Source organism: Microtus oregoni, unplaced genomic scaffold (assembly GCF_018167655.1).
Source record: "Microtus oregoni isolate MIOR12 unplaced genomic scaffold, Mior012 000008F_ref0000371, whole genome shotgun sequence".
NCBI lineage: Eukaryota > Metazoa > Chordata > Mammalia > Rodentia > Cricetidae > Microtus > Microtus oregoni.
This window is the reverse complement of record NW_024543067.1, coordinates 32,013,011-32,040,970: the sequence shown is the minus strand read 5'-3', so window position 1 is coordinate 32,040,970 and position 27,960 is coordinate 32,013,011. Positions and strand designations below refer to the sequence as shown.

The 27,960-nt window shown below is 43.1% G+C and overlaps 1 protein-coding gene across 3 annotated transcripts in view; it reads right to left on the bottom strand.

Moving 5' to 3' along the window:
• Positions 1-9,351: 9,351 nt before the first annotated feature.
• Mre11 (MRE11 homolog, double strand break repair nuclease) overlaps positions 9,352-27,960 on the bottom strand; it is a 56,184-nt gene continuing 37,575 nt past the window's right edge. For all 3 annotated transcript variants that reach the window (XM_041657716.1, XM_041657715.1, XM_041657717.1), the window contains 5 exons: positions 27,559-27,624; positions 24,861-24,919; positions 23,159-23,223; positions 13,387-13,462; positions 9,352-10,377 (listed from right to left, as the gene is read on the bottom strand). In XM_041657716.1, the coding sequence (XP_041513650.1) occupies positions 10,321-10,377; positions 13,387-13,462; positions 23,159-23,223; positions 24,861-24,919; positions 27,559-27,624 (323 nt within the window). In that variant the 3' untranslated portion in view covers positions 9,352-10,320. The remainder of the gene's footprint in view (positions 10,378-13,386; positions 13,463-23,158; positions 23,224-24,860; positions 24,920-27,558; positions 27,625-27,960) is intronic.

Below are 27,960 nucleotides of genomic sequence, written 5' to 3'. Positions count from 1 at the left end.
GTGTATAGCCAAAGCTATAAAAGTAAGGAAGATCTGTATAAGATAAGAAGCAATTTTCAGGGCACAATACTCAGACCAAAAAAAGGTTTCGGTTATAGCAAAAATCTTCTGTGTACCAAAGGAAAAAAAATAAAATGACTCTAATTATTTTGGAAAAAATACAGAAAAGGCAAACTATAATGGAGCTAGTTAATGACAGGTCACAGGTCAGCAGAAAGGGGTGAGGAAGACCTGAGTATATATTCAGTGGTTCAGAAGTTGAGAAGTATGCTAATGTTTTATAAAGCCAAAAAATAAAATGAAACCATAGAGAGAAGTACGCTGTGAGGGAGCTACAGGGGGCAGCTGCTATGAGCAGTGTGCAGACTGTAGAGCCCATGCCACTGTCACACAGGGGAGAAAGCCTTGCTTCCTGAGAGAACCCCAATGGAGGGGACCGGAAAGTAAGTGGAGAGCTACAACCAACTCCGCAAATATCAAAGTCCACACACATGGATCTACCTGTAGATAAATCATACACGCACCTGTGTAAGAATATATCTGTAACACTCACATAGATAATAAAATAAAAAATTTAAATTAAACCTCAATGAGGGATTAAATCCATAATTCTCACCAACTTTTTATAAAATAAATATTTCAAAAAATTTTAGGGGGATAAAGTATAACTCAGTGGTAGTCTGTAGCAGACCCTGAGCTCCAACCTGAACAAAACCACAGTATTAATGTTTTAAAACTATCGTGTGGCAGGGCTGGAGAGATGGCTCAGGGGTTAAGAGCATTTCCTGCTCTTCCAAAGGTCCTGAGTTCAATTCCCAGCAACCACATGGTGGCTCACAACCATCTGTAATGGGGTCTGGTGCCCTCTTCTGGCATACACACAGACAGAATATTGTATACATAATAAATAAATAAATATTTTTTAAAATATTAAAAAAAACAAAACTATCGTGTGGGATTAAGCACAGAACAGAGAAGAAGTGGAAAAAATTGACTTTATGAAAGCAATAGAGTCCCTTAAACCACATGTGAATAAATGCCCTTATAGAAATGGATGAGAAGTATAACCAAAAATTTGAAGAAATGAGTAAAAACGTACATAATACCCTGGAAAACCAAGAAAGAACAATCAAACAGGTAATGGTAACAGTTCAAGAATTGAAAACTGAAATGGAAGCAAGGAAGAAAACACAAACTGAGGACCAGCTGGATATGGAAAATCTAGGTCAACGAGCAGAGCCTACAGAAACAAGCATAATCAATAGAATACAAGAAATAGAAGAAAGAATCTCAGATTCTGAGGACACCATAGAGAAAATAAACGCACTGATCAAAGAAAACTGCAAAGCCAACAAATTCTCATCACAAAACATTCAGGAATTATGGGACACAATAAAAAGACCAAACATAAGAATAATAGGAATAGAAGAAGGAGAAGAGTCACAGCTCAAAGGCCCAGAAAATATTTTTAACAAAATTATGGAAGAAAACTTTCCCAACATAAAGAAAGATATTCCTTTGAATATTCAAGAAGCATACAGAACACCAAACAGACTGGATAAAGAAAAACATCCCCTCGCCATATAATAATCAAAACACAAAATATACAGGTTAAAGAAAGAACACAAAGAGCTGCAAAGGAAAAAGGCCAAGTAACTTATAAAGGTAAACCAATCAGACTTACACCTGATTTCTCTATGGAAACAATGAAAGCCAGAAGGTCCTGGATAGAAGTACTGCAGAAGCTAAGAGACCATGGATGCAAGCCCTGACTACTATACCCAGCCAAGCTTTCGTTCACTATAAATAAAGAAAACAAGACATTCCAGGATAAAAACAAATTTAAACAATACGTAGCCACAAATACAGCCCTACAGAAAGTAATAGATGGAAAATCGCAACCGAAGGAATCCAACATTGCCAACACTGCCTACAATAATTGAGGCATCTAGCGACCCTTCACTAGCACAACTCAAAGAAGGGAGACACACAAATTCTACTTCCAAAAACAGTAAGAATATCCGGAGTAAACAACCACTGGTCATTAATATCACCTAATATTAATGGTCTCAATTCACCTATAAAAAGGCACAGGCTAAGAGATTGGATACGAAAACAGGATCCAACATTCTGCTGTTTGCAAGAAACACACCTCAACCACAAAGACAGGCATCTACTCAGAGTAAAGGGTTGGGAAAAGGTCTTTCAAGCAAATGGTCCTAAGAAAAAAGCAGGTGTGGCCATATTAATTTCTAACAAAACTGACTTCAAACTAAAATCAATCAGAAGAGATCGAGATGGACACTTTATACTCATAACAGGAACAATTCATCAGGATGACGTCTCAATCCTGAATATTTACGCCCCTAATATAAAAGCACCCACTTATGTAAAAGAAATATTACTAAAACTCAAGGCAGACATCAAACCACACACACTAGTAGTAGGAGACTTCAATACACCTCTCTCAGCAATGGACAGGTCAATCAGACAGAAAACTAATAGACAAGTAAGAGAACTGCTGGAGGTAATGAATCAAATGGACTTAACAGACATCTATAGAACATTCCACCCAAATAGGAAAGAATATACCTTCTTCTCTGCAGCTCATGGAACTTTCTCGAAAATTGACCACATACTCGGAAACAAAGGAAACCTCCACAGATACAAAAAAATATCAGTGTCCTCCTATGTCAGATCACCATGGATTAAAGTTAGAATTCAACAACAATCCTACCTCTAGAAAGCCGACAAACTCATGGAAACTGAACAGTCAACTACTGAACCACAACTGGGTCAAGGAAGAAATCAAGAAAGAAATTAAAGTCTTCCTTGAATTTAATGAAAATAAAGAGACAACATACTCAAACCTATGGGACACTATGAAAGCAGTGCTAAGAGGAAAGTTCATATCATTAAGCGCCCACTTAAAGAAAACAGAGAAAGCATACATCAGAGACTTAACAGCACACCTGAAAGCTTTAGAAAAAAAAAGAAGCAGACGCGCCCAGGAGGAGTAGAAGACTGGAAATAATCAAACTGAGGGCAGAAATCAACAAAATAGAAACACAGAAAACAGTCCAAAGAATCAATGAAACAAAAGTTGGTTCTTGGAGAAAATCAACAAGATCGACAAACCCCTATCCAAACTAATTAAACGACAGAGAGAGAACACGCAAATAAATAAGATCAGAAATGAAAAGGGGGACATAAAACCACAGACACAGAGGAAATTCAGAGACTCATTAGATCTTACTACAAAAGCCTGTATGCCACAAAACTAGAAAATGCAAAAGAAATGGACATTTTTTTAGATAAGTATCATATACCAAAGCTAAACCAAGACCAGGTGAACGATCTAAATAGACCTGTTAGTCGCGAAGAACTAGAAACCATTATCAAAAATCTCCCTTCCAAAAAAAACCCAGGACCAGATGGTTTCAATGCAGAATTCTACCAGAACTTCCAAGAAGAGCTAATACCTATACTCCTTAATGTATTTCACAATATAGAAACAGAAGAGTCATTGCCAAATTCCTTTTATGAAGCTACAGTTACCCTGATACCAAAACCACACAAAGACCCAACCAAGAAAGAGAATTACAGGCCTATCTCACTCATGAATATTGATGCAAAAATTCTCAATAAAATACTGGCAAACCGAATCCAAGAACACATTAGAAAAATTATCCATCATGATCAAGTAGGCTTCATCCCAGAGATGCAGGGCTGGTTCAACATACGCAAATCTATCAATGTAATCCACCATATAAATAAACTGAAAGAAAAAAAAAACATATGATCATTTCATTAGATGCTGAAAAAGCATTTGACAAAATTCAACACCCCTTTATGATAAAAGTCTTGGAGAGATTAGGGATACAAGGGTCATACCTAAATATAATAAAAGCTATTTACAGCAAGCCGACAGCTAACATTAAATTAAACGGAGAAAAACTCAAAGCCATCCCACTAAAATCAGGAACACGACAAGGATGTCCACTCTCTCCATACCTCTTCAATATAGTGCTTGAAGTTCTAGCAATAAGACAACATAAGGGGATCAAGGGGATTCGTATTGGAAAGGAAGAAGTTAAGCTTTCGTTATTTGCAGATGATATGATAGTATACATAAGCGACCCCAAAAACTGTACCAAAGAACTCCTACAGCTGATAAACACCTTTAGTAATGTGGCAGGATACAAGATCAACTCCAAAAAATCAGTGGCCTTCCTATACACTAAGGATAAGGAAACAGAGAGGGAAATTAGAGAAGCATCACCTTTCACGATAGCCACAAATAGCATAAAATATCTTGGGGTAACACTGACCAAGGATGTGAAAGATCTATTTAACAAGAACTTTAAGTCTTTGAAGAAAGAAATTGAAGAGGACACCAGAAAATGGAAGGATTTCCCTTGCTCCTGGATTGGGAGGATCAACATAGTAAAAATGGCAATTCTACCAAAAGCAATCTATAGATTCAATGCAATCCCCATCAAAATCCCATCAAAATTCTTCACAGATCTGGAGAGGACAATAATCAACTTTATATGGAAAAACAAAAAACCCAGGATAGCCAAAACAATCTCATACAACAAAGTATCATCTGGAGGCATTACCGTCCCTGACTTCAAACTCTACTACAGAGCTACAGTATTGAAAACAGCTTGGTATTGGCATAAAAACAGAGAAGTCGACCAATGGAATCGAATAGAAGACCCTGACATTAACCCACAAACCTATGAATACCTGATTTTCGATAAAGGAGCTAAAAGTATACAATGGAAAAAAGAGAGCATCTTCAACAAATTGTGCTGGCAAAACTGGATGTCAACCTGTAGAAGAATGAAAATAGATCCATATCTATCACCATGCACAAAACTCCAGTCCAAATGGATTAAAGACCTCAATAGCAGTCCGAACACACTGAACCTGATAGAAGAGAAAGTGGGAAGTACTCTACAACACATGGGCACAGGAGACCACTTCCTATGTATAACCCCAGCAGCACAGACATTAAGGACCTCATTGAATAAATGGGACCTCCTGAGACTGAGAAGCTTCTCTAAAGCAAAGGACACTGCCGCTAAGACACAAAGGCAACCCACTGACTGGGAGAAGATCTTCACCAACCCCGCAACTGACAAAGGTCTGATCTCCAAAATATATAAAGATCTCAAGAAACTAGACCGTAAAAGGCTAATCAACCCAATTATAAAATGGGGCACTGAGCTTAACAGAGAATTCTCAACAGAAGAAGTTCAAATGGCCAAAACACACTTAAGGTCATGCTCAACTTCCTTAGTGATCAGGGAAATGCAAATCAAGACAACTTTAAGATACCATCTTACACCTGTCAGAATGGCTAAAATCAAAAACACCAATGATAGCCTTTGCTGGAGAGGTTGTGGAGAAAGGGGTACACTCATCCATTGCTGGTGGGAATGCAAACTTGTGCAACCACTTTGGAAAGCAGTGTGGCGGTTTCTCAGGAAATTCGGGATCAACTTACCCCTGGACCCAGCAATACCACTCTTGGGAATATACCCAAGAGAGGCCTTATCATACAACAAAAGTATATGCTCTACTATGTTCATAGCAGCATTGTTTGTAATAGCCAGAACCTGGAAACAACCTAGATGCCCTTCAATGGAAGAATGGATGAAGAAAGTATGGAATATATACATATTAGAGTACTACTCAGCAGTAAAAAACAAGGACTTCTTGAATTTTGCATGCAAATGGATGGAAATAGAAAACACTATCCTGAGTGAGGTAAGCCAGACCCAAAAAGAGGAGCATGAAATGTACTCACTCATATTTGGTTTCTAGCCATAAACAAAGGACATTGAGCCTATAATTAGTGATCCTACAGAAGCTAAATAAGGAGAACCCAAAGAAAAACATATAGGCATCCTCCTGAATATTAACCTTCAGTAGGCGATGAAAGGAGACAGAGACAGAGACCCACATTGGAGCACCGGACTGAAATCTCAAGGTCCAAATCTGGAGCAGAAGGAGAGAGAGCACGAGCAAGGAACTCAGGACCGCGAGGGGTGCACCCACACACTGAGACAATGGGGATGTTCTATTGGGAACTCACCAGGGCCAGCTGGCCTGGGTCTGAAAAAGCCTGGGATAAAACCGGATTCTCTGAACATAGGGGACAATGAGGACTACCGAGAACTCAAGAACAATGGCAATGGGCTTCTGATCCTACTGCACGTACTGGCTTTGTGGGAGCCTAGGCAGTTTGGATGCTCAACTTACTAGACCTGGACGGAGGTGGGGGTTCCTTGGACTTCCCACAGGGTAGGGAACCCTGATTGCTCTTCGGGCTGGGGGGGGGGGGACTTAATTGGGGGAGAGGGAGGGAAATGGGAGGCGGTGGCGGGGAAGAGACAGAAATCTTTAACAAATAAATAAATTTTAAAAAAAAGAAGAAAAGACCAATGTTAAAAAGTAAGTAGAATTCTACAATTATCTTTAAAGAAATGCTTCAATAAAATCACTACCAAGAAAAAAAATTAAAAAAAAACTATCGTGCAGGATTAAGCACAGTGCAAAGCTTAGGGATCAACATGAGAAGCCACTGGAGTTTCCAGGGGTGAGGGGCAGGCTAATTTGTTTCAGGTAAGCACTTAGTGTAGAAGACATGCTTGAATCATATTCAAGAGAGAAGCAGTTGTAAGTCTCACCCTACTAGCTATGCCAGTCCTTGTTTGTATTTCCTGACTCTAGGAAACGTGCTGAGTCAGATATCCGCCACCTGCACTTCTAAGGAATTCGCAAGGAGGGGACACTAAAGACTGTGCCATGGGAAATACTCCCTTTCAAATAGGCTGGAGCAAGTGTGAAAGCAAACAGGCCCTGTGACAGTTCAGTTGTATTAGAGCTACACAGGAGCTGACAGAACGAAGCGTGGTCTGGGCCACCCCATGAGAGAAGTGACGCCCCACTGTGGCTACCTGACTGCAGTGCCCAGGGCCCATCAGAAACTGCCTTCACCTCTGACCCTCAGGTGCCACACATCACACACTTTCACTTGACACACACTGGACAGCAGCCCTGAAATCACCTGCTGGAAATAGTGTGGCTCGTCCTTAAAGCAGGCGATGGTATAGAGGTCAACAAGGCGGATGTGGAAAAACCAGGACTCCAGGGTGAGCCGTAGCTTGGCAGGAGGTCTCTAGAACATCTGGCTGAAAGGTGGGTGCATGTGACAAGGAGTCAGAACCAAGTGCCTAATGCCAACAGGTGGTAGCTGAAGGGAGGGACAGACTGAAACATACATTTTGGTGTGATTTCAATGTCTGCACATCAGAGAGTGTAATGAGATCTAGTAAGCCGCAAGGACACTCCTAATAGCAACAACCAGTTATGCGCCCGACTTCACAAAGAGCAAACTAAAATTGTGGAGGTATCAGGTCCAACACACATTAAGTTCAAAATGACTGAAAGGAAGACAAACAAGGGTGAAATGTCGGTACTTTTCATTCAATAAAAATAAATCTTTATTATATAATTCTTTTTGTAATTTTTGTTTGTTTTTCCAGACAGGATTTCTTGGTATAACAACCCTGACTGTCCAAGAACTCTCTCTGTAGACCAGGCTGGCCTTGTACTCACAGAGATCCACCTGCCTTGTCCCTTCCCAAGTGCTGGGATTAAAGGCATGCACCATCACCACCCAGCTTCTTTTGTAATATTTTAATGTTACTCTTAAAGGCCTCAAAACACAACCTGTACTTAAATGTCTGACAGATACAAAAAAAGGCTCAATTTAGAGGAAATGTTCTTTCTAAATAGTCTACCTTAGAAACTTCTTTATCATGCCAGGAAACCATTTTTACTCAATTTTTCCAGTGAAGGATTTTTTTTCCTTTATGAAGGCATCCATTCTTCTTAAACCTTTACATATAATTATCAAATGAGCCATTCTATGTAATGGGTGGAAACAGGTAAAATCCAGCCTGCACACACAATCAAGGATAATCACAGCTTTACTGCATAGGCTCCCAATCACTGCAAAACTTGGAGATTCGCTGTGGAAACACCTAAGTGCACCGACAGCAGAAGCATCCCCTGCAGCTGGAGTGCTCTGCCCTGCAGCCCCGCTTCCCACCGGCTTGGGCAGCAGTTCCTCCAAGGTCTCACTTCATAGTTTAAGGCACAGTTTTTCTATAATTTTCTCATCAGCAATTTTAAAAGTTCATGAAAATAAGTTTTCTATGTTTCTGAACTGAACCTTACCTGCCTAGAGGTTTGACTTGTCAGTAGCTAGAGGCACTGTGCACTCTCCACAGGTACCCACAGGAAACACTGCCAGGGAGAGATGGACTCTTTGGTTAGCATGAAGGACACAAGTCTTCCTTCATCGAGTGCCTATCGCATCCTACAAGAGCAAATGGAGTACTCAAAAATCATCTGGAAGTCTGTTGGGAGCCAGGCGGTTCCAAGACGTCCTCAAAGGAAGCGGCAAGCCTTGCTGTGTGTCCTTGCCCAGGGGCAGACTTGGCAAGGACAAGGCTGGGGCTGGGACTAGGTCCATGAAGGAATCAAGGTTTCAGTTCCTGGGAACTTATCTTTTCCCTCTGAAGAGCGAGGAGTATCCACTCCAAGGCTGCTGCTCCTCAGTCTGAGGCACCTGAGCTAGCCTGTGCTCCCCTCGTGCAATGTGGCTTCATTAGCTTCTTGCTGATTCAGCTCATCGTATGATAGGCTTTGAGCAAACTGGACAGAAGATGCACTTCTTAATAAACTTGCTTGGCATAAAGACACAGCTTTGCAAGACTTCCTGAGTCCAACTGTCCTATCACCTTTATTTTCTGAACCCCTTTGTACTTAATATACTGCTAGGGTGTGATACATGCTGCTATATGAACAGTGTCCAGGATTCTACCTACCGGGGCCTCACTTCCCCTAGCAGCTATCAACATCATTTCACACCCTAACCAAGTTTGTCAATAGCAGAAAAGCCTCACTAAACTTGTCTGCAGGAAGTTTCATGAGCAAATCCTCATGGTCACTCACCTAGAAACATCTCACTGGCACAGGAGACAAGCCAGCAGCTGCCCACTCAGTGTGAGGCAGTACCACCTCCCCATTAGTGGCCCCCACACAGCCCCACACTCCTCTCCACTCAAATCCCGGAACACCTTGCATTTAAAGTGATGGAGATGTAGGATCTCACAGGCCAGGCCTTTGACTGTGAAGGCTGTGCTGGCAATCCCAGCAGGACCCACATGTTCTCAGGGAGTGCTTGAACACACTAGCCTTATGAAACTAAAAGGACCAGCAGCGGTCTTTAGCGTGTGGTTGAGGGAATGAGACTATTTAACTCAACTCTGAAGGGGAAATGTTTTTATTTCCTTCCTAAAACAAATATGAATATATAAACTTGACATAAGCTGTTTCAGTCAGTTTTTGAATTGTCTATTAGGAGATGTTTTGTAGCAACCAAAGCCACAATAAGGCATTGCCAGTGAGACAGCCTGGCACTGGCACTGGGCGGCTGTATTTCAGTATGTCAGCCTGACCCAACCACAAAGGTCAGCTGGCTGTCCTGCCTTAAAAAAAAGCTTTTCAATATTTTTAAGACAGAACATTCTCTAACCCTCTTCTACCTGATGGGTACATGAGAGAGGAGGAAAACAGCACAGATCAGTACTGCTCAATGGGAACAGAACCTGAATCTGCGCTACAGTGTGAATTAGAAATAAATGTACTTAACAAAGACCTTATACCAACCATTGAAACACAAAGCCCTCTAGCCCGATTCTTAGTGGCTGATCCTCTATGCAGAATTCCACACGCGGTGACAAACACGGACTTAGGCTGCTCCATAAAAGGCCTTGCTTCAGAGATCCAAGAAATAGTTAGGACACGAAGGGGCCAGGTCTGTGAGCTCTCTCATCAACTCTGCTAGCTGTGGCACAGTCTCTGATCATGAGGCAGCACAGAAGAATGGAAGGTTTGTCTCTAATCTGCACTCCAGAAGAACATCTTAGCAAAACTCTTACAAGCAGTAAACAGTTCTGTCAGCAAGTTAAGGTTCTAGTCACGGCAACACATCCCCAGACAGCACCAGCAGCCAGATTAAAGACGACAGAGAGCAACATCTCCTTACCACTGAGCTAGGAAATGCCCTAATGGACTCCCATTGAGGAAGCAATTTAAAGTATAAACCCGATACGCTAGCATCCCGGTCAGCAGACTTTTCAGACTCCTTGTGGTTAAAGCATCTTCAGCTGTAGTGACGGCATGCAGGGCTTTGATTTCTTCCTGGATCATGATGTTCATGTTCCACTGAAAACATTATCTGCGGTTTCTTCTCAGAAAACTACTGCTCATGAAAGGGTCATCATCATCGTCCTGAAATGACACAAATGTTATGCTATGCCAGCGACCATTCATCCTCTGTTGAGCCAAGAGAGAAATTCTTATAACGCAAAATAGCATCAGGGAAAGCCGGGCGGTGGTGGCGCACGCCTTTAATCCCAGCACTCGGGAGGCAGAGGCAGGCGGATCTCTGTGAGTTCAAGGCCAGCCTGGTCTACAAGAGCTAGTTCCAGGACAGGCTCCAAAACCACAGAGAAACCCTGTCTCGAAAAACCAAAAAAAAAAAAAAAAAAAAAAATAGCATCAGGGAATCACATTTATTTCACCTATTTCCTCTGACACTGTAAAATGTAAATGCTCAAGCCAATTCTCTGTGCATTATAATAAAAATCTACCGGCTCTTGTGTGAGAAGGCATGTATCTATAAAACACAGTACATACAGTTCTCCCAGTCACAAACCTTAATAAAGGCAAACAAGGTATAGGAACCAGGGCAGACACTATTCAAGTCATTTCTATTCCATCTGTAAAGTTTTCTCATGCACATGATTTTGTTCTTACTGTTATGTGTATTCACATGCAAACACATGCATGGTTGCGTCCTGTCAGGACAACTTCATGGAACTGGGTTTCTCCACCCACCCTTTGTGGGCTCCAGGGCTCACACTCAGCTGCCAGGCTTGCACAGCAGCAGCTCCGTCCACTGAATATCTTGCTGGCCTCAATTACACTCATCACCATGTTTGCCTTCTTGGATATTCAACCAAGAAACAAGGAAGTCCCACGGAAAAGCCCCAAGTCTGAAGGACCATGATTCCTGTTTCCTGTCACCCACTTCATGACAGAGTACACTGCTTTCAGCCCAATGGAGAAAAGAGCTGAGCAAAGCGGTCTTTCTACTTTTGCAGGAAAAAGTATGTGATATATTTCCGGTGTTCCCAGGCCAATAGGACATAGGCTACAAGCATGGTAAGAATAAATATAAATATCAAACATTAACTAAGAATTTAATGAGAATGAAAAAACCTGGAAAGATGGAGTTGGAAAAATGGCTCAGAGGTTGAGAGCACTGGCTGTTCTTTCAGAGGTACTAAGTTCATTTCTCAGCAACCACATGGTGGCTCAGAACCATCTAGAAAGAGACTTAGTGCCCTCTTCTGTCATGCAGACATACATGCATGCAGAATAGTGCATACATAATAAATAAATCAATCTTAAAAACAAGGAAAGAACTAGCTGGATCTGGTGGCACAGATGTGCCATCCCAGCTGCTAGGGAGGCTGAGGTGGGAGAGTCACATGTTCAAGGCCTGTCTAAGCTACAGAGAGAGTTCAAAGCCTTGGTAACTGTGTGAGGCTCTGTCTCAAGGGAAAGAGAAAAAAAATGCTACAGTTATAGCTCAGTGGTTGAGAGCTTGCCTAGCATATGCCAGACCCAGGGTTCAAATTCAGTCATAAGGCAAAAACAACTAGCAAGCCTTACATAAAGCCTGATTATATAATCTGATGAAAGATATCAGTAGATGGATTGTACTCTATAGCTACGTATTCGAAAGATAAGTGTTTATAAATTTGTTTCCATTAGAATGTTAGGAAAAGCAAGTGGTTATTTAGTATTAGACTTATGACATCAACAAATCCATGTCTTATGAAGTTCTCTAGTGAGAAACGGGTACCTTGAGAATCACAAATTTAACTGTTTTGATGATTCACTTTCTCTACTATCAAAGGCAGGCCTTGTTAAAGACACAGAAATGAAAGCTGGCAACGTGTCTCCAGTTCGTCTCCTTAGTTAGATGCAAAAGAATACACATACATTTTCTTTTCTTCTGTGTGTATGTATTCTTGTGCTCATAAGCCCTGGAGTTCACACATCCCCACAGCCCAGGACTGGGATTACAGGCACGTAAGTATGGGAATCAGGTCTCAGGTCCTTGTGCCTGGGCAGCAGGCCAGGGGGCCATCCTCTCACCCTTGGCATACTCACTTCCAACTGCTACCCACGGACAGCAGATGTGTGTCTGCTTCATAGGAAGTCTGAACTCACAGCCGAGGTGCAGCAAGCCTAACAAGCAATTGCAAACTCACAGCTGAGACACAAGGAACACGACAGCAGCAGCAGAGCGGATGCTTGGAACACAAAGTCAAGGCACAAACATACATCATGGACGAACACTAAGACCGGTTTGCAAGTGGGATATAGCAACCACACAAAATTCACTGGGAAGTCCATGACACAGGGATGTACAGCAGACACAGTCATAGAAGAGAGAGCACAGTAGTGAATGCCAGGGGCTAGGGACAGAAGTAAGGACACTGGGACGTGTTTAAGGGACACACGGTTTTGCAAAAAAAAGTTCTTCAGGTCTGTTTTACAACACAAATCTAACACTACCAAGCTTCATTTAAAATGGCTAAGATGTGATTTTTATGTGTTCTCACTAAATTATATTTAAAAAAAAATAAATGAAAGTGAAGAGAGGCTCAACAAAAACATCTTCTACAAAGCCTACAGAGGTTCAGTGGCAGCTGTGTGGGAACGAGAAAGGCCAGGGTCTGTGTTTCACAGCTATGCCCCTCTGCATTAAATAACAGACGAACACAGGAGAGGCACATGCACTTCCTCTCACTCCTTGTGAGTTAAAGCCGTGAGAGCTGGGTAGAGACCAACACTGTCCTTGCTGAGTACCTGTGCCGAGGTAGCATCTGTCCAGGGTATGAAGCACGGTGGACGCAGGGCATTTCACCAGCGTAACCTGAAAAGCCCTACACCAGCATCACCCCACTCTCCAAACACGAACAGCAGAAGCTAAAAGAAAAAACCACCCAGCTCTGATCCATTAATGGGACAAATGAGAGCAGAGAGAACTTTGTGCTTTATAGGTAATTACACCTACGGCCACTTATGATTTCCAGCATGACAGGTCCTGGCTACCATAGCTATCACGGAGTCTAAAAATAGAACCTGCAATGTTTAGTGAGTGCCCGCCACTTACGTCTCTACACGGTTAAGGTAAGAAAATGCCAATGACATGACTATTACCTCATCTGATTCAAAGTCAACCCCCTTGGCAGTCTGGCTCTGGGACATCCGTTTGCTGGATGTTGTGCCTGGCCACCTGAGGAAGAGAGAAACACCAAGTGTGAATGCGAACATTAGAAAACTGCACTCCTAGTTACGTGTTCAAGCCCACAGCAACCGCCGAGTACAAACACGACACGCTCCCTTCCCTCTGATGTCAATAGTAATTGTATCTGTGAGCACTAAGGGAGGATACACTACATATAAAAACTGTGCGTGTTTGCATCCTACAAGCTCTGTTTCTCTGAGAACAGCACTGTTTCTCTACAGTAAACATTGTTTAATAAAGAAACAAAACCTTAATGGTAAGAAAACCAATTCCTAGGTATATTACCCCCGTTGCACCTAAATTTCCTCATCTGTCAAATCAGGAAATGTTTATTTTCTTAAAGAGCTATACGCTTACCACCAGCCCACGGTCTGACATGTTACACCACCCAGGCGCTGACGCACGTCACTGCTGTGGGACCAGCTCCCCTCCACAGCTGCAGTGCGACATGTTCCCTCCACAGCCACACAGAGGATCTCAGGACAAGCCCACCGCTCCACAGAGTGTCTCCACCTCAGCCCACGACACTTGCTCTTTTCCAGAAGCACTCACAATCAAGGGGCTGAATCACAACTGTCACACAAAATTATGAACTAATTCAATCATCCTTAATGCAGCTGTAGGTGTTCAATCCCTTTCAGGACAATTTAAGTCACCTAAGTCTGCAGCCTTATCAAAATTTGCAATGTCCCATCAGACCTAACAGAATGTGAAAACAGTAAGTGTTAACATACAAAAGAAAAAAAATAATACATGATGTATGTGCACCAAGTACACACAGTGCCCAGAAGCCACAGGGATCCTCTTGGAAGTAAAGTTACAAATGACTCAAGAGCGAGCCAGCATGTAGATACGAGGCTGTCGGCAAGGGCGCCAAGGACACTCAACTGTTGAGCTATCTTTCTAGCCCCTTAATCATCTTAAGTAGAAATTTTTATTTATTAATTAAGTTTTAACTAAACAGTATTTGCCCAAAATGTTAATACATAAAAAAAGCAATGTTTAAAAATAGTTTAATAAATATTCCAAGTGAGTCAATCAGGGACTCCAGAACTGAGTAAGTCTACATCAGCCACTTAAGTATGCTAGAGTAAGTTCATGCCAGTTAGGTCTATGTCAGCACATATGTATTCAGAATAGGTCCAGCCACATCAGTAATACAGAGGAAGTCCTGCCAGACACAAAACACTCCAGAGTGAGTCCAGTCAAACACACAAGTATTCCAGAGTAATTCCGCAACACCAACATGAGCACTAGAAGTCCAGCCAGACACAAAAGTACTCCAGAGGAAGTCCATATATAGAAGAACTTTAGAGCAGTGGTTCTCAACCTTACTTCTTTAATATAGTTCCTCATGTGTGGTGACCTCCAAAGAATAAATCTCCCATTGTTATGTCATAACTATAATTATGCTACTGTTATTAATCATAAAATAAATATTTGATATGAACCCAAAGAGGTTGTGATTCACAGGTTGAGAACCACTACTCTATAGGCAGTGTAGCCAGGCATACAAGTACTCTAGAGGAAGTCCAGTATGACACATAGTACTCTAGAGGAAGTCCAGTCAGACATAAAGTACTCTAGAGGAAGTCCAGTCGGACACATAGTACTCTAGAGGAAGTCCAGTCAGACACAAAGTACTCTAGAGGAAGTCCAGTCAGACGCATAGTACTCTAAAGGAAGTCCAGTCGGACACATAGTACTCTAGAGGAAGTGTAGCCAGACATAAAGTACTCTAGAGGAAGTCCAGTCAGACACATAGTACTCTAGAGGAAGTCCAGTCAGACACATAGTACTCTAGAGGAAGTCCAGTCAGACATAAAGTACTCTAGAGGAAGTCCAGTCAGACATAAAGTACTCTAGAGGAAGTCCAGTCAGACACATAGTACTCTAGAGGAAGTCCAGTCGGACACATAGTACTCTAGAGGAAGTCCAGTCGGACACATAGTACTCTAGAGGAAGTCCAGTCAGATGCATAGTACTCTAGAGGAAGTCCAGTCAGACACAAAGTACTCTAGAGGAAGTCCAGTCGGACACATAGTACTCTATAGGAAGTCCAGTCGGACACATAGTACTCTATAGGAAGTCCAGTCAGACGCAGAGTACTCTAGAGGAAGTCCAGTCAGACACAAAGTACTCTAGAGGAAGTCCAGTCAGACACAAAGTACTCTAGAGGAAGTCCAGTCAGACACAAAGTACTCTAGAGGAAGTCCAGTCAGACACAGAGTACTCTAGAGGAAGTCCAGTCAGACGCATAGTACTCTAGAGGAAGTCCAGTCAGACACATAGTACTCTAGAGGAAGTCCAGTCGGACACATAGTACTCTAGAGGAAGTCCAGTCGGACACATAGTACTCTAGAGGAAGTGTAGTCAGACATAAAGTACTCTAGAGGAAGTCCAGTCAGACACAGAGTACTCTAGAGAAAGTCCAGTCAGACATAAAGTACTCTAGAGGAAGTCCAGTCAGACACATAGTACTCTAGAGGAAGTCCAGTCGGACACATAGTACTCTAGAGGAAGTCCAGTCAGACACATAGTACTCTAGAGGAAGTCCAGTGAGACGCATAGGACTCTAGAGGAAGTCCAGTCGGACACATAGTACTCTAGAGGAAGTCCAGTCAGACGCATAGTACTCTAGAGGAAGTCCAGTCGGACACATAGTACTCTAGAGGAAGTCCAGTCAGACACATAGTACTCTAGAGGAAGTCCAGTCAGACGCATAGTACTCTAGAGGAAGTCCAGTCGGACACAGGTACTCTAGAGGAAGTCCAGTCGGACACATAGTACTCTAGAGGAAGTCCAGTCAGACACATAGTACTCTAGAGGAAGTCCAGTCGGACACATAGTACTCTAGAGGAAGTCCAGTCAGACGCATAGTACTCTAGAGGAAGTCCAGTCAGACACATAGTACTCTAGAGGAAGTCCAGTCAGACATAAAGTACTCTAGAGGAAGTCCAGTCGGACACATAGTACTCTAGAGGAAGTCCAGTCGGACACATAGTACTCTAGAGGAAGTCCAGTCAGACACATAGTACTCTAGAGGAAGTCCAGTCGGACACATAGTACTCTAGAGGAAGTCCAGTCGGACACATAGTACTCTAGAGGAAGTCCAGTCGGACACATAGTACTCTAGAGGAAGTCCAGTCGGACACATAGTACTCTAGAGGAAGTCCAGTCGGACACATAGTACTCTAGAGGAAGTTCAGTCGGACACATAGTCCTCTAGAGGAAGTGTAGTCAGACATAAAGTACTCTAGAGGAAGTGTAGTCAGACATAAAGTACTCTAGAGGAAGTCCAGTCAGACATAAAGTACTCTAGAGCAAGTCCAGTCAGACACATAGTACTCTAGAGGAAGTCCAGTCAGACATAAAGTACTCTAGAGGAAGTCCAGTCAGACATAAAGTACTCTAGAGGAAGTCCAGTCGGACACATAGTACTCTAGAGGAAGTCCAGTCAGACATAAAGTACTCTAGAGGAAGTCCAGTCAGACATAAAGTACTCTAGAGGAAGTCCAGTCAGACATAAAGTACTCTAGAGGAAGTCCAGTCAGACATAAAGTACTCTAGAGGAAGTCCAGTCGGACACATAGTACTCTAGAGGAAGTCCAGTCAGACATAAAGTACTCTAGAGGAAGTCCAGTCAGAAACATAGTACTCTAGAGGAAGTCCAGTCAGACATAAAGTACTCTAGAGGAAGTCCAGTCAGACACAAAGTACTCTAGAGGAAGTCCAGTCAGACGCATAGTACTCTAAAGGAAGTCCAGTCGGACACATAGTACTCTAGAGGAAGTGTAGCCAGACATAAAGTACTCTAGAGGAAGTCCAGTCAGACACATAGTACTCTAGAGGAAGTCCAGTCAGACACATAGTACTCTAGAGGAAGTCCAGTCAGACATAAAGTACTCTAGAGGAAGTCCAGTCAGATAAAGTACTCTAGAGGAAGTCCAGTCAGACACATAGTACTCTAGAGGAAGTCCAGTCGGACACATAGTACTCTAGAGGAAGTCCAGTCGGACACATAGTACTCTAGAGGAAGTCCAGTCAGATGCATAGTACTCTAGAGGAAGTCCAGTCAGACACAAAGTACTCTAGAGGAAGTCCAGTCGGACACATAGTACTCTATAGGAAGTCCAGTCGGACACATAGTACTCTATAGGAAGTCCAGTCAGACGCAGAGTACTCTAGAGGAAGTCCAGTCAGACACAAAGTACTCTAGAGGAAGTCCAGTCAGACACAAAGTACTCTAGAGGAAGTCCAGTCAGACACAAAGTACTCTAGAGGAAGTCCAGTCAGACACAGAGTACTCTAGAGGAAGTCCAGTCAGACGCATAGTACTCTAGAGGAAGTCCAGTCAGACACATAGTACTCTAGAGGAAGTCCAGTCGGACACATAGTACTCTAGAGGAAGTCCAGTCGGACACATAGTACTCTAGAGGAAGTGTAGTCAGACATAAAGTACTCTAGAGGAAGTCCAGTCAGACACAGAGTACTCTAGAGAAAGTCCAGTCAGACATAAAGTACTCTAGAGGAAGTCCAGTCAGACACATAGTACTCTAGAGGAAGTCCAGTCGGACACATAGTACTCTAGAGGAAGTCCAGTCAGACACATAGTACTCTAGAGGAAGTCCAGTGAGACGCATAGGACTCTAGAGGAAGTCCAGTCGGACACATAGTACTCTAGAGGAAGTCCAGTCAGACGCATAGTACTCTAGAGGAAGTCCAGTCGGACACATAGTACTCTAGAGGAAGTCCAGTCAGACACATAGTACTCTAGAGGAAGTCCAGTCAGACGCATAGTACTCTAGAGGAAGTCCAGTCGGACACAGGTACTCTAGAGGAAGTCCAGTCGGACACATAGTACTCTAGAGGAAGTCCAGTCAGACACATAGTACTCTAGAGGAAGTCCAGTCGGACACATAGTACTCTAGAGGAAGTCCAGTCAGACGCATAGTACTCTAGAGGAAGTCCAGTCAGACACATAGTACTCTAGAGGAAGTCCAGTCAGACATAAAGTACTCTAGAGGAAGTCCAGTCGGACACATAGTACTCTAGAGGAAGTCCAGTCGGACACATAGTACTCTAGAGGAAGTCCAGTCAGACACATAGTACTCTAGAGGAAGTCCAGTCGGACACATAGTACTCTAGAGGAAGTCCAGTCGGACACATAGTACTCTAGAGGAAGTCCAGTCGGACACATAGTACTCTAGAGGAAGTCCAGTCGGACACATAGTACTCTAGAGGAAGTCCAGTCGGACACATAGTACTCTAGAGGAAGTTCAGTCGGACACATAGTCCTCTAGAGGAAGTGTAGTCAGACATAAAGTACTCTAGAGGAAGTGTAGTCAGACATAAAGTACTCTAGAGGAAGTCCAGTCAGACATAAAGTACTCTAGAGCAAGTCCAGTCAGACACATAGTACTCTAGAGGAAGTCCAGTCAGACATAAAGTACTCTAGAGGAAGTCCAGTCAGACATAAAGTACTCTAGAGGAAGTCCAGTCGGACACATAGTACTCTAGAGGAAGTCCAGTCAGACATAAAGTACTCTAGAGGAAGTCCAGTCAGACATAAAGTACTCTAGAGGAAGTCCAGTCAGACATAAAGTACTCTAGAGGAAGTCCAGTCAGACATAAAGTACTCTAGAGGAAGTCCAGTCGGACACATAGTACTCTAGAGGAAGTCCAGTCAGACATAAAGTACTCTAGAGGAAGTCCAGTCAGAAACATAGTACTCTAGAGGAAGTCCAGTCAGACATAAAGTACTCTAGAGGAAGTCTAGTCGGACATAAAGTACTCTACAGGAAGTGTAGTCAGACATAAAGTACTCTAGAGGAAGTCCAGTCAGACACATAGTACTCTAGAGGAAGTCCAGTCAGACATAAAGTACTCTAGAGGAAGTCCAGTCAGACATAAAGTACTCTAGAGCAAGTCCAGTCAGACATAAAGTACTCTAGAGGAAGTCCAGTCAGACATAAAGTACTCTAGAGGAAGTCCAGTCAGACATAAAGTACTCTAGAGGAAGTCCAGTCGGACACATAGTACTCTAGAGGAAGTCCAGTCAGACGCATAGTACTCTAGAGGAAGTCCAGTCAGACACATAGTACTCTAGAGGAAGTCCAGTCAGAAACATAGTACTCTAGAGGAAGTCCAGTCGGACACATAGTACTCTAGAGGAAGTCCAGTCGAACACATAGTACTCTAGAGGAAGTGTAGTCAGACATAAAGTACTCTAGAGGAAGTGTAGTCAGACATAAAGTACTCTAGAGGAAGTCCAGTCAGACATAAAGTACTCTAGAGGAAGTCCAGTCGGACACATAGTACTCTAGAGGAAGTCCAGTCAGACATAAAGTACTCTAGAGGAAGTCCAGTCAGACGCATAGTACTCTAGAGGAAGTCCAGTCAGACATAAAGTACTCTAGAGGAAGTCCAGTCAGACATAAAGTACTCTAGAGGAAGTCCAGTCGGACACATAGTACTCTAGAGGAAGTCCAGTCAGACATAAAGTACTCTAGAGGAAGTCCAATCAGACATAAAGTACTCTAGAGGAAGTCCAGTCGGACACATAGTACTCTAGAGGAAGTCCAGTCAGACATAAAGTACTCTAGAGGAAGTCCAGTCAGACACATAGTACTCTAGAGGAAGTCCAGTCAGACATAAAGTACTCTAGAGGAAGTCTAGTCGGACATAAAGTACTCTAGAGGAAGTGTAGTCAGACATAAAGTACTCTAGAGGAAGTCCAGTCAGACACATAGTACTCTAGAGGAAGTCCAGTCAGACATTAAGTACTCTAGAGGAAGTCCAGTCAGACATAAAGTACTCTAGAGGAAGTCCAGTCAGACATAAAGTACTCTAGAGGAAGTCCAGTCAGACATAAAGTACACTAGAGGAAGTCCAGTCAGACATAAAGTACTCTAGAGGAAGTCCAGTCGGACACATAGTACTCTAGAGGAAGTCCAGTCAGACATAAAGTACTCTAGAGGAAGTCCAGTCAGACATAAAGTACTCTAGAGCAAGTCCAGTCAGACATAAAGTACTCTAGAGCAAGTCCAGTCAGACATAAAGTACTCTAGAGGAAGTCCAGTCAGACATAAAGTACTCTAGAGGAAGTGTAGTCAGACATAAAGTACTCTAGAGGAAGTCCAGTCAGACATATAGTACTCTAGAGGAAGTCCAGTCAGACATTAAGTACTATAGAGGAAGTCCAGTCAGACAAAAAGTACTCTAGAGGAAGTCCAGTCAGACATAAAGTACTCTAGAGGAAGTCCAGTCAGACATAAAGTACTCTAGAGGAAGTCCAGTCAGACATAAAGTACTCTAGAGGAAGTCCAGTCGGACACATAGTACTCTAGAGGAAGTCCAGTCAGACATAAAGTACTCTAGAGGAAGTCCAGTCAGACATAAAGTACTCTAGAGCAAGTCCAGTCAGACATAAAGTACTCTAGAGCAAGTCCAGTCAGACATAAAGTACTCTAGAGGAAGTCCAGTCAGACACATAGTACTCTAGAGGAAGTGTAGTCAGACATAAAGTACTCTAGAGGAAGTCCAGTCAGACACATAGTACTCTAGAGGAAGTCCAGTCAGACATTAAGTACTATAGAGGAAGTCCAGTCAGACAAAAAGTACTCTAGAGGAAGTCCAGTCAGACATAAAGTACTCTAGAGGAAGTCCAGTCAGACATAAAGTACTCTAGAGCAAGTCCAGTCAGACATAAAGTACTCTAGAGCAAGTCCAGTCAGACATAAAGTACTCTAGAGGAAGTCCAGTCAGACATAAAGTACTCTAGAGGAAGTCCAGTCAGACATAAAGTACTCTAGAGGAAGTCCAGTCGGACACATAGTACTCTAGAGGAAGTCCAGTCAGACGCATAGTACTCTAGAGGAAGTCCAGTCAGACACATAGTACTCTAGAGGAAGTCCAGTCAGAAACATAGTACTCTAGAGGAAGTCCAGTCGGACACATAGTACTCTAGAGGAAGTCCAGTCGAACACATAGTACTCTAGAGGAAGTGTAGTCAGACATAAAGTACTCTAGAGGAAGTGTAGTCAGACATAAAGTACTCTAGAGGAAGTCCAGTCAGACATAAAGTACTCTAGAGGAAGTCCAGTCGGACACATAGTACTCTAGAGGAAGTCCAGTCAGACATAAAGTACTCTAGAGGAAGTCCAGTCAGACGCATAGTACTCTAGAGGAAGTCCAGTCAGACATAAAGTACTCTAGAGGAAGTCCAGTCAGACATAAAGTACTCTAGAGGAAGTCCAGTCGGACACATAGTACTCTAGAGGAAGTCCAGTCAGACATAAAGTACTCTAGAGGAAGTCCAATCAGACATAAAGTACTCTAGAGGAAGTCCAGTCGGACACATAGTACTCTAGAGGAAGTCCAGTCAGACATAAAGTACTCTAGAGGAAGTCCAGTCAGACACATAGTACTCTAGAGGAAGTCCAGTCAGACATAAAGTACTCTAGAGGAAGTCTAGTCGGACATAAAGTACTCTAGAGGAAGTGTAGTCAGACATAAAGTACTCTAGAGGAAGTCCAGTCAGACACATAGTACTCTAGAGGAAGTCCAGTCAGACATTAAGTACTCTAGAGGAAGTCCAGTCAGACATAAAGTACTCTAGAGGAAGTCCAGTCAGACATAAAGTACTCTAGAGGAAGTCCAGTCAGACATAAAGTACTCTAGAGGAAGTCCAGTCAGACATAAAGTACTCTAGAGGAAGTCCAGTCGGACACATAGTACTCTAGAGGAAGTCCAGTCAGACATAAAGTACTCTAGAGGAAGTCCAGTCAGACATAAAGTACTCTAGAGCAAGTCCAGTCAGACATAAAGTACTCTAGAGCAAGTCCAGTCAGACATAAAGTACTCTAGAGGAAGTCCAGTCAGACATAAAGTACTCTAGAGGAAGTCCAGTCAGACATAAAGTACTCTAGAGGAAGTCCAGTCGGACACATAGTACTCTAGAGGAAGTCCAGTCAGACATAAAGTACTCTAGAGGAAGTCCAGTCAGACACATAGTACTCTAGAGGAAGTGTAGTCAGACATAAAGTACTCTAGAGGAAGTCCAGTCAGACACATAGTACTCTAGAGGAAGTGTAGTCAGACATAAAGTACTCTAGAGGAAGTCCAGTCAGACACATAGTACTCTAGAGGAAGTGTAGTCAGACATAAAGTACTCTAGAGGAAGTGTAGTCAGACACATAGTACTCTCGAGGAAGTCCAGTCAGACATAAAGTACTCTAGAGGAAGTCCAGTCAGACACATAGTACTCTAGAGGAAGTGTAGTCAGACATAAAGTACTCTAGAGGAAGTGTAGTCAGACACAAAAGTACTCCAAAGTTCCTACTACCGTCTTCACGTTTGGCACAGCCCTGTGTACAGAAAGCACAGAAAAATTTTTATAGTGAAAAACAAAGCCAAAATCTAGAATTAACAAAAGCATTCTCTATTACCGAGGAGACAATCTTTCAAGAAGAAAAGAGCTGGGTAATACAGACAAGGGGACATGAATCACAGGCTTTTTTTCTGAAGAAATACAGCAATTCTGAATCATTCTATTTTTCATTTCTACATACTTTGCTAGATGAAAAGAATAATATTCATCCTCTCTGGCATAGAAATATGTATTGCCATAGAACTCTGGATCGTTGTTGCTTTTTTTCTGAAGGAGGTAGGTCCCAGGCTTACCTTTGATCAGCCTTGGAACTGGTAGGAAAAATGTCATCTTCATCAGACTCATCCACCTCAATAGTCTACAGAAGGGCGGAAACAAAGCAACAGGTTCATCCCAACATCTAAATTAAGTAATGGAATATGAAGACACATATGTAGATATGTGTACAGGCATACTACATAAACACTCGCAATTACCACAAACTCAGCCATGTGTGCGGCTCAGCAGTAGAGCAACTGTCTAGCCATGGGGTCTGATCTCCAGGTCTGGGAGAAAAAGGTAAGCCCAGGCTGACTTCCACCAAGATCCCACTCCCTTCACGAAAGGTATTCACTGCTCCAAGCCTAATCTCTTCTGGCAGTTACCGAGCCAGGGCCCCTAAAGGACACAGGATGCTGAATTACATGCACCCCTGCCCAGCAGCCTTCTTCCTAGGTTCTGAAAACTGATGGACCTTCAGTGTTTCAGCTCTAAGCTTTTCCTAAGTAGCCCAGGCTAATTTCAAACATGCAAACTTCTGGTTTCTGTCTGTTGAGTGCCAAGATTACTGATTTGTGCTACCAAGTCCTCCTTTCAGCTCCAACCTTAAATAAGGCATCAGATCAGGAAGTAGCACATAGGTAGGTATTGAGTGTTAAGAGCCAACAAAGCTGCACGTCATCCTATCATGTTCTGTGAAGTGAAGTCATCCTATCATGTTCTGTGAAGTAATAAGGGCGGCGGGGCTGCGTCCCCAACACCCCAGCCGCCTGCCCGGCTAGCTTATGCCCTGGAATAATTACACAGACACTGTATTCTTTTAAGCACTGCTTGGCCCTTTAGCTCTAGCACTTACAGGCTAATTCTCACATCCCGATCAACCCATCTCTAATAATCTGTGAGAACCGGTCTTACCGGGAAGATTCTAGCCTAGTCCATCCTGGGTCAGAGCTTCATGCCGGGAGCATGAAGCTCTCAGGCGTCTGCTCCCTAGAGGAGAGCTGTCAAGTCTCTGACCTCACTTCCTCTTCCTCCCAGCGTTCTGTTCTGTTTACTCCTCCCACCTATCCTCTAACCAATAAAATGGGCCAGGGCAGTGCCTTTATTAGCCAATGACCTTCCTCCATCATTTCTGTGTTATTGTGACACTTGACAGGCATGTGCTGTGCTTTCCTCTAACTAAAGTCAGACGAGGAAGGAGCCCAGGACCACACTCCAGAAGGGCAGCATGCAGTGTCGAGAGCTCTGCTACACCCCGTGCAGTGCACAGGAAGTGCCTTCATCAAGCACAACTACCTGGCATAGGAAGAAGAGTCCTTGCCTGGGTCGTAGGATACATGGACAGTGAGACAGCCATCAGACCCATTCTGAATTCTCTTCCAGAATCCCAGGGGGCAGCAAGGCCATGTTAAATGTGTAACAGGACACAAGGATCCTAACAGTTTGGTCTTTAGCCCACACCGCTATGAAAAGAGCATCTCCATGCCAGGAACACACCTCTGTGTCAGGGTTTAAAAGTCGGGTCTTTTGGTCAGCACTGCTGCCCTTGAAAATGCTACCATACCACACAACTAATGGACTTCTAATAATGTGAACCACTGGACATTGTTGTTGGCTCTAAAAGAGCCTAAATAATAATCACGCTCTCCCCAGAGTTGACTTCACACTTTGTTCCCATTAGGAAGTCCATAACTCAGAAACAGATTATTAAAATCAAATCTCTAGCAGTTTTCTTACCTCTGAGTAATTCTTAGTGGCAATGTTTCTGGAAGGCTGCTGTCGAGTAGATTTGAAAGCTAGCATAAAAAAGATGAAATGCCTGTTACATAGTTCTTAAATAACTCAAAAGCTCTACTCACTTTTCAACTGGAGGACTTTAAAGCCCTATCTAATAAAACCTGGAATGATCGATTAGAAAACCATTTCTACATTCTGGAATCTGAAAAGCTGTGAGACTATATACACTTGAAGCACCCAGAGCCCACCTATTCATCTCCCATTTTCCCAGCATGTTCTAATATAGTAACAAGCAGAATGCGCCCACATGCTTGCATTAGGAATGCTGTATAAGCACACCTGGACGCTGAAGTCTTGTCCCTCAGTCAAGTGGCCTACACCAGCCCTCCCACCCTGCCAGCCTCACAGCTGTGCAGGCTCCAGAGGCTCTCACTCCTCCCCTGTGGCTACACTGGGCACAAGAGAACACACCAGAGGGGAATTCTACAAATCATGTATCTTTGACTGATAAAATCACTGATAAAAACTTTCCTTATACCCTTACATTTTGCTTTATAGAAATCGGAGGTCTGGCTAATCTGTCTCCTTGTCACGTGACATAGAAACACTAGTCCAGCACCTGGCTGAGGTTTGTTGTCTCCTCAGCACCATCACATGCTAACACCAACCACAGTTTCAAGACAACCTCCACTCTAAGAGGGCAAAGGCAGACATTAAAAAGCCAAGGATTCCTTTGAGCAGGGTCTTTCTACACAGCCCAACGTCATTACTGCTCAAGCTTCCCACCTCACATTCCTGTCGGATCCTGTGCTGTCTGAGAGGAAGGTGAAAGGCAGACACCCAGGTTCCATCTGCTCTCTTATTCACACACCCCCCATCCTACTTTCTAAAATGGAAAAATAGGGCAATGAACAGAAAGCCGGCGAGCACAGTGATTTCAGAGAATGCTCTGTCGATACTTACTAACAGTCCCTAAATCCTGAGATCCTGAAATCAAGAAATCTTTCTTTGGATTCCTAGTGGACAGCAAAATGACGACGGAATGCTTATGAAGCCAGGTAGCGTTTATCAGAAGACACACTGCTTTGTAATGAAGGTCATGGGTTTTGGTAATTCAGGGGTCTGGTTTGGGAGCTGGGCCCATTCTGACTATCTAGCTAGCAACCACTGCCAAGTTACTTGGCTTATCCAAGTCTTAATTTCCTCACCTGGAAAACAGTGCCAATATTTCATGCAGAAAACTGCTTAAAGGATAAAAAGTGCTTATGCAAATTGCTTTGGCAAGTGCCTGCAGGAAGCAGCACCCATCCACAGAGCTCTTTAGCATGAAAATTAGTGGCTCAGGGCAGTAAATCACACAGAAAGGCAGTGGCCATCCTCTGCTCACTAACTTCAGTGGAGAAACATCTTGCTGTCAATTCTTATTTATAGCATGTAATCTTTTCCCAACAGTAAACAATCGTGTGTTCTATAGAGCTCACCTAATTTCACCTGCCCACTGCGCTGCCTACCGTGGACATCTAGAAGTACGATTTCAATGATGGATCTCCCTGGGTGCTGACAGTCAGCACCTCCAGGTAAAAACACCATATGCATGTATGTATGTAACAATCCATGGAAAAAGGATTTGAAAGAACATGAAGAGGTATAGGGGAGGGTTTGGAGAGAGGAAAGGAAATGATACAGTTATAACAAAAAATAAAAGAAATAACTGAAAAGACCATGAAAGAGAGAAATATGAAGGGAAAAAACCCTCACCAACTTAATACAATAAAAACGTCCTGTGTATCTATGCTAAAATATCAGTCATGTCTAGAAAACAAAGGAGACTGATGGGAACAAGGAGGTGACAAGGGGGTGGAGGGTGGGGATGTGCTAATCACCCAGACAGGAGTTCCAGAGCACAGCAGAGTAGCTGAGGAGATGACAGCTAAAGCTTTTCTAGACACAATGAAACACCTCTATGAGCTCAGAAAATACTAAACAGGATAGAGAAGAACACCATATTTAGATTTCATCTGGCAAAACTGCACAAGACCAGAGACCTGAGGGAAGAGGACACTTTAGCTTAACTAACAGCCGACACCCTAACAACAGCGGAAACGGCAAGAGTCTGTAATTAATTAAGCTAGCACACACACTCAAGCACTCTTTGTATGTCCCTGTTTCCTTTTTTATAACAGTAACAAATTTTGTAAGAACCTACTGATGCAGCCGGCATTGGGATCTAATTGTTTTATCAGACAGATTTATTACCACAGCTTAGTCCCTCATGTACACCGAGGAAGGTCCCAGCCATTCCATCAGGTAGCTAATTTCTGCCACACGCTTCTCTCATCCTGACCCACCCTCGCTGCCCTCATTTCTCTGTATCTGGGAATCTCTCTGTCAGAAGATAAGTGAAGTTATACTGCAGAAGTTAGCAATTCCTTTAAAAAGTTAGGAAGCGCCAGTAACTCTGATGTATGGAAAGATTTCTCAGTTTTTCGTTTTGCTTTCTCAGTAGTTTGGAGAACTATAGGGTTTGGCACATGCAAGGCCACAACTCTTCTGCAAAGCCGCGTCTGCAGCCCTAAGAAACATCTCTGTGGAGTAATTTACTGACTGCAGGGAATGCAATACAAGTGAGAGTTACTAGTGAGGCACCTCTTGCCTTTCCAGGCTGGGACTCAAATGTGTCCCTACTGCCTGTACTCACCGTCTAGAATGGACATATTCCTAGTCGTTGAGCATCTGCCTCGCGTAGCCGTCTCCAGCCCAGTGTCTGCAAGCAGAATCACAAGGTCAGTAACAGTCCCTTGGCAGCTAAGTGAGCACATGCAGGAAGAAAAGTTCAGCAGTGTAGGGGAAAGAGACCTAGAGTCTAAGGATCAGATTTCAGACTATGCTCGGTCACATTGGTCCTCCATTACGGCTTGAGGACACACACTCTAAACGTAAAAATGATGATGATGATGATGATGATAATAATAATAATAGAAGACAGATTCTTCAGAGCTCTTTCTGCTTGCTTGTTTGTTTTTGAGATGGGTCTCTCTGTGTAGCCCTAGCTGTCTTGGAACTCACTCTGTAGACCAGGCTGACCTCAAACTCACAGAGA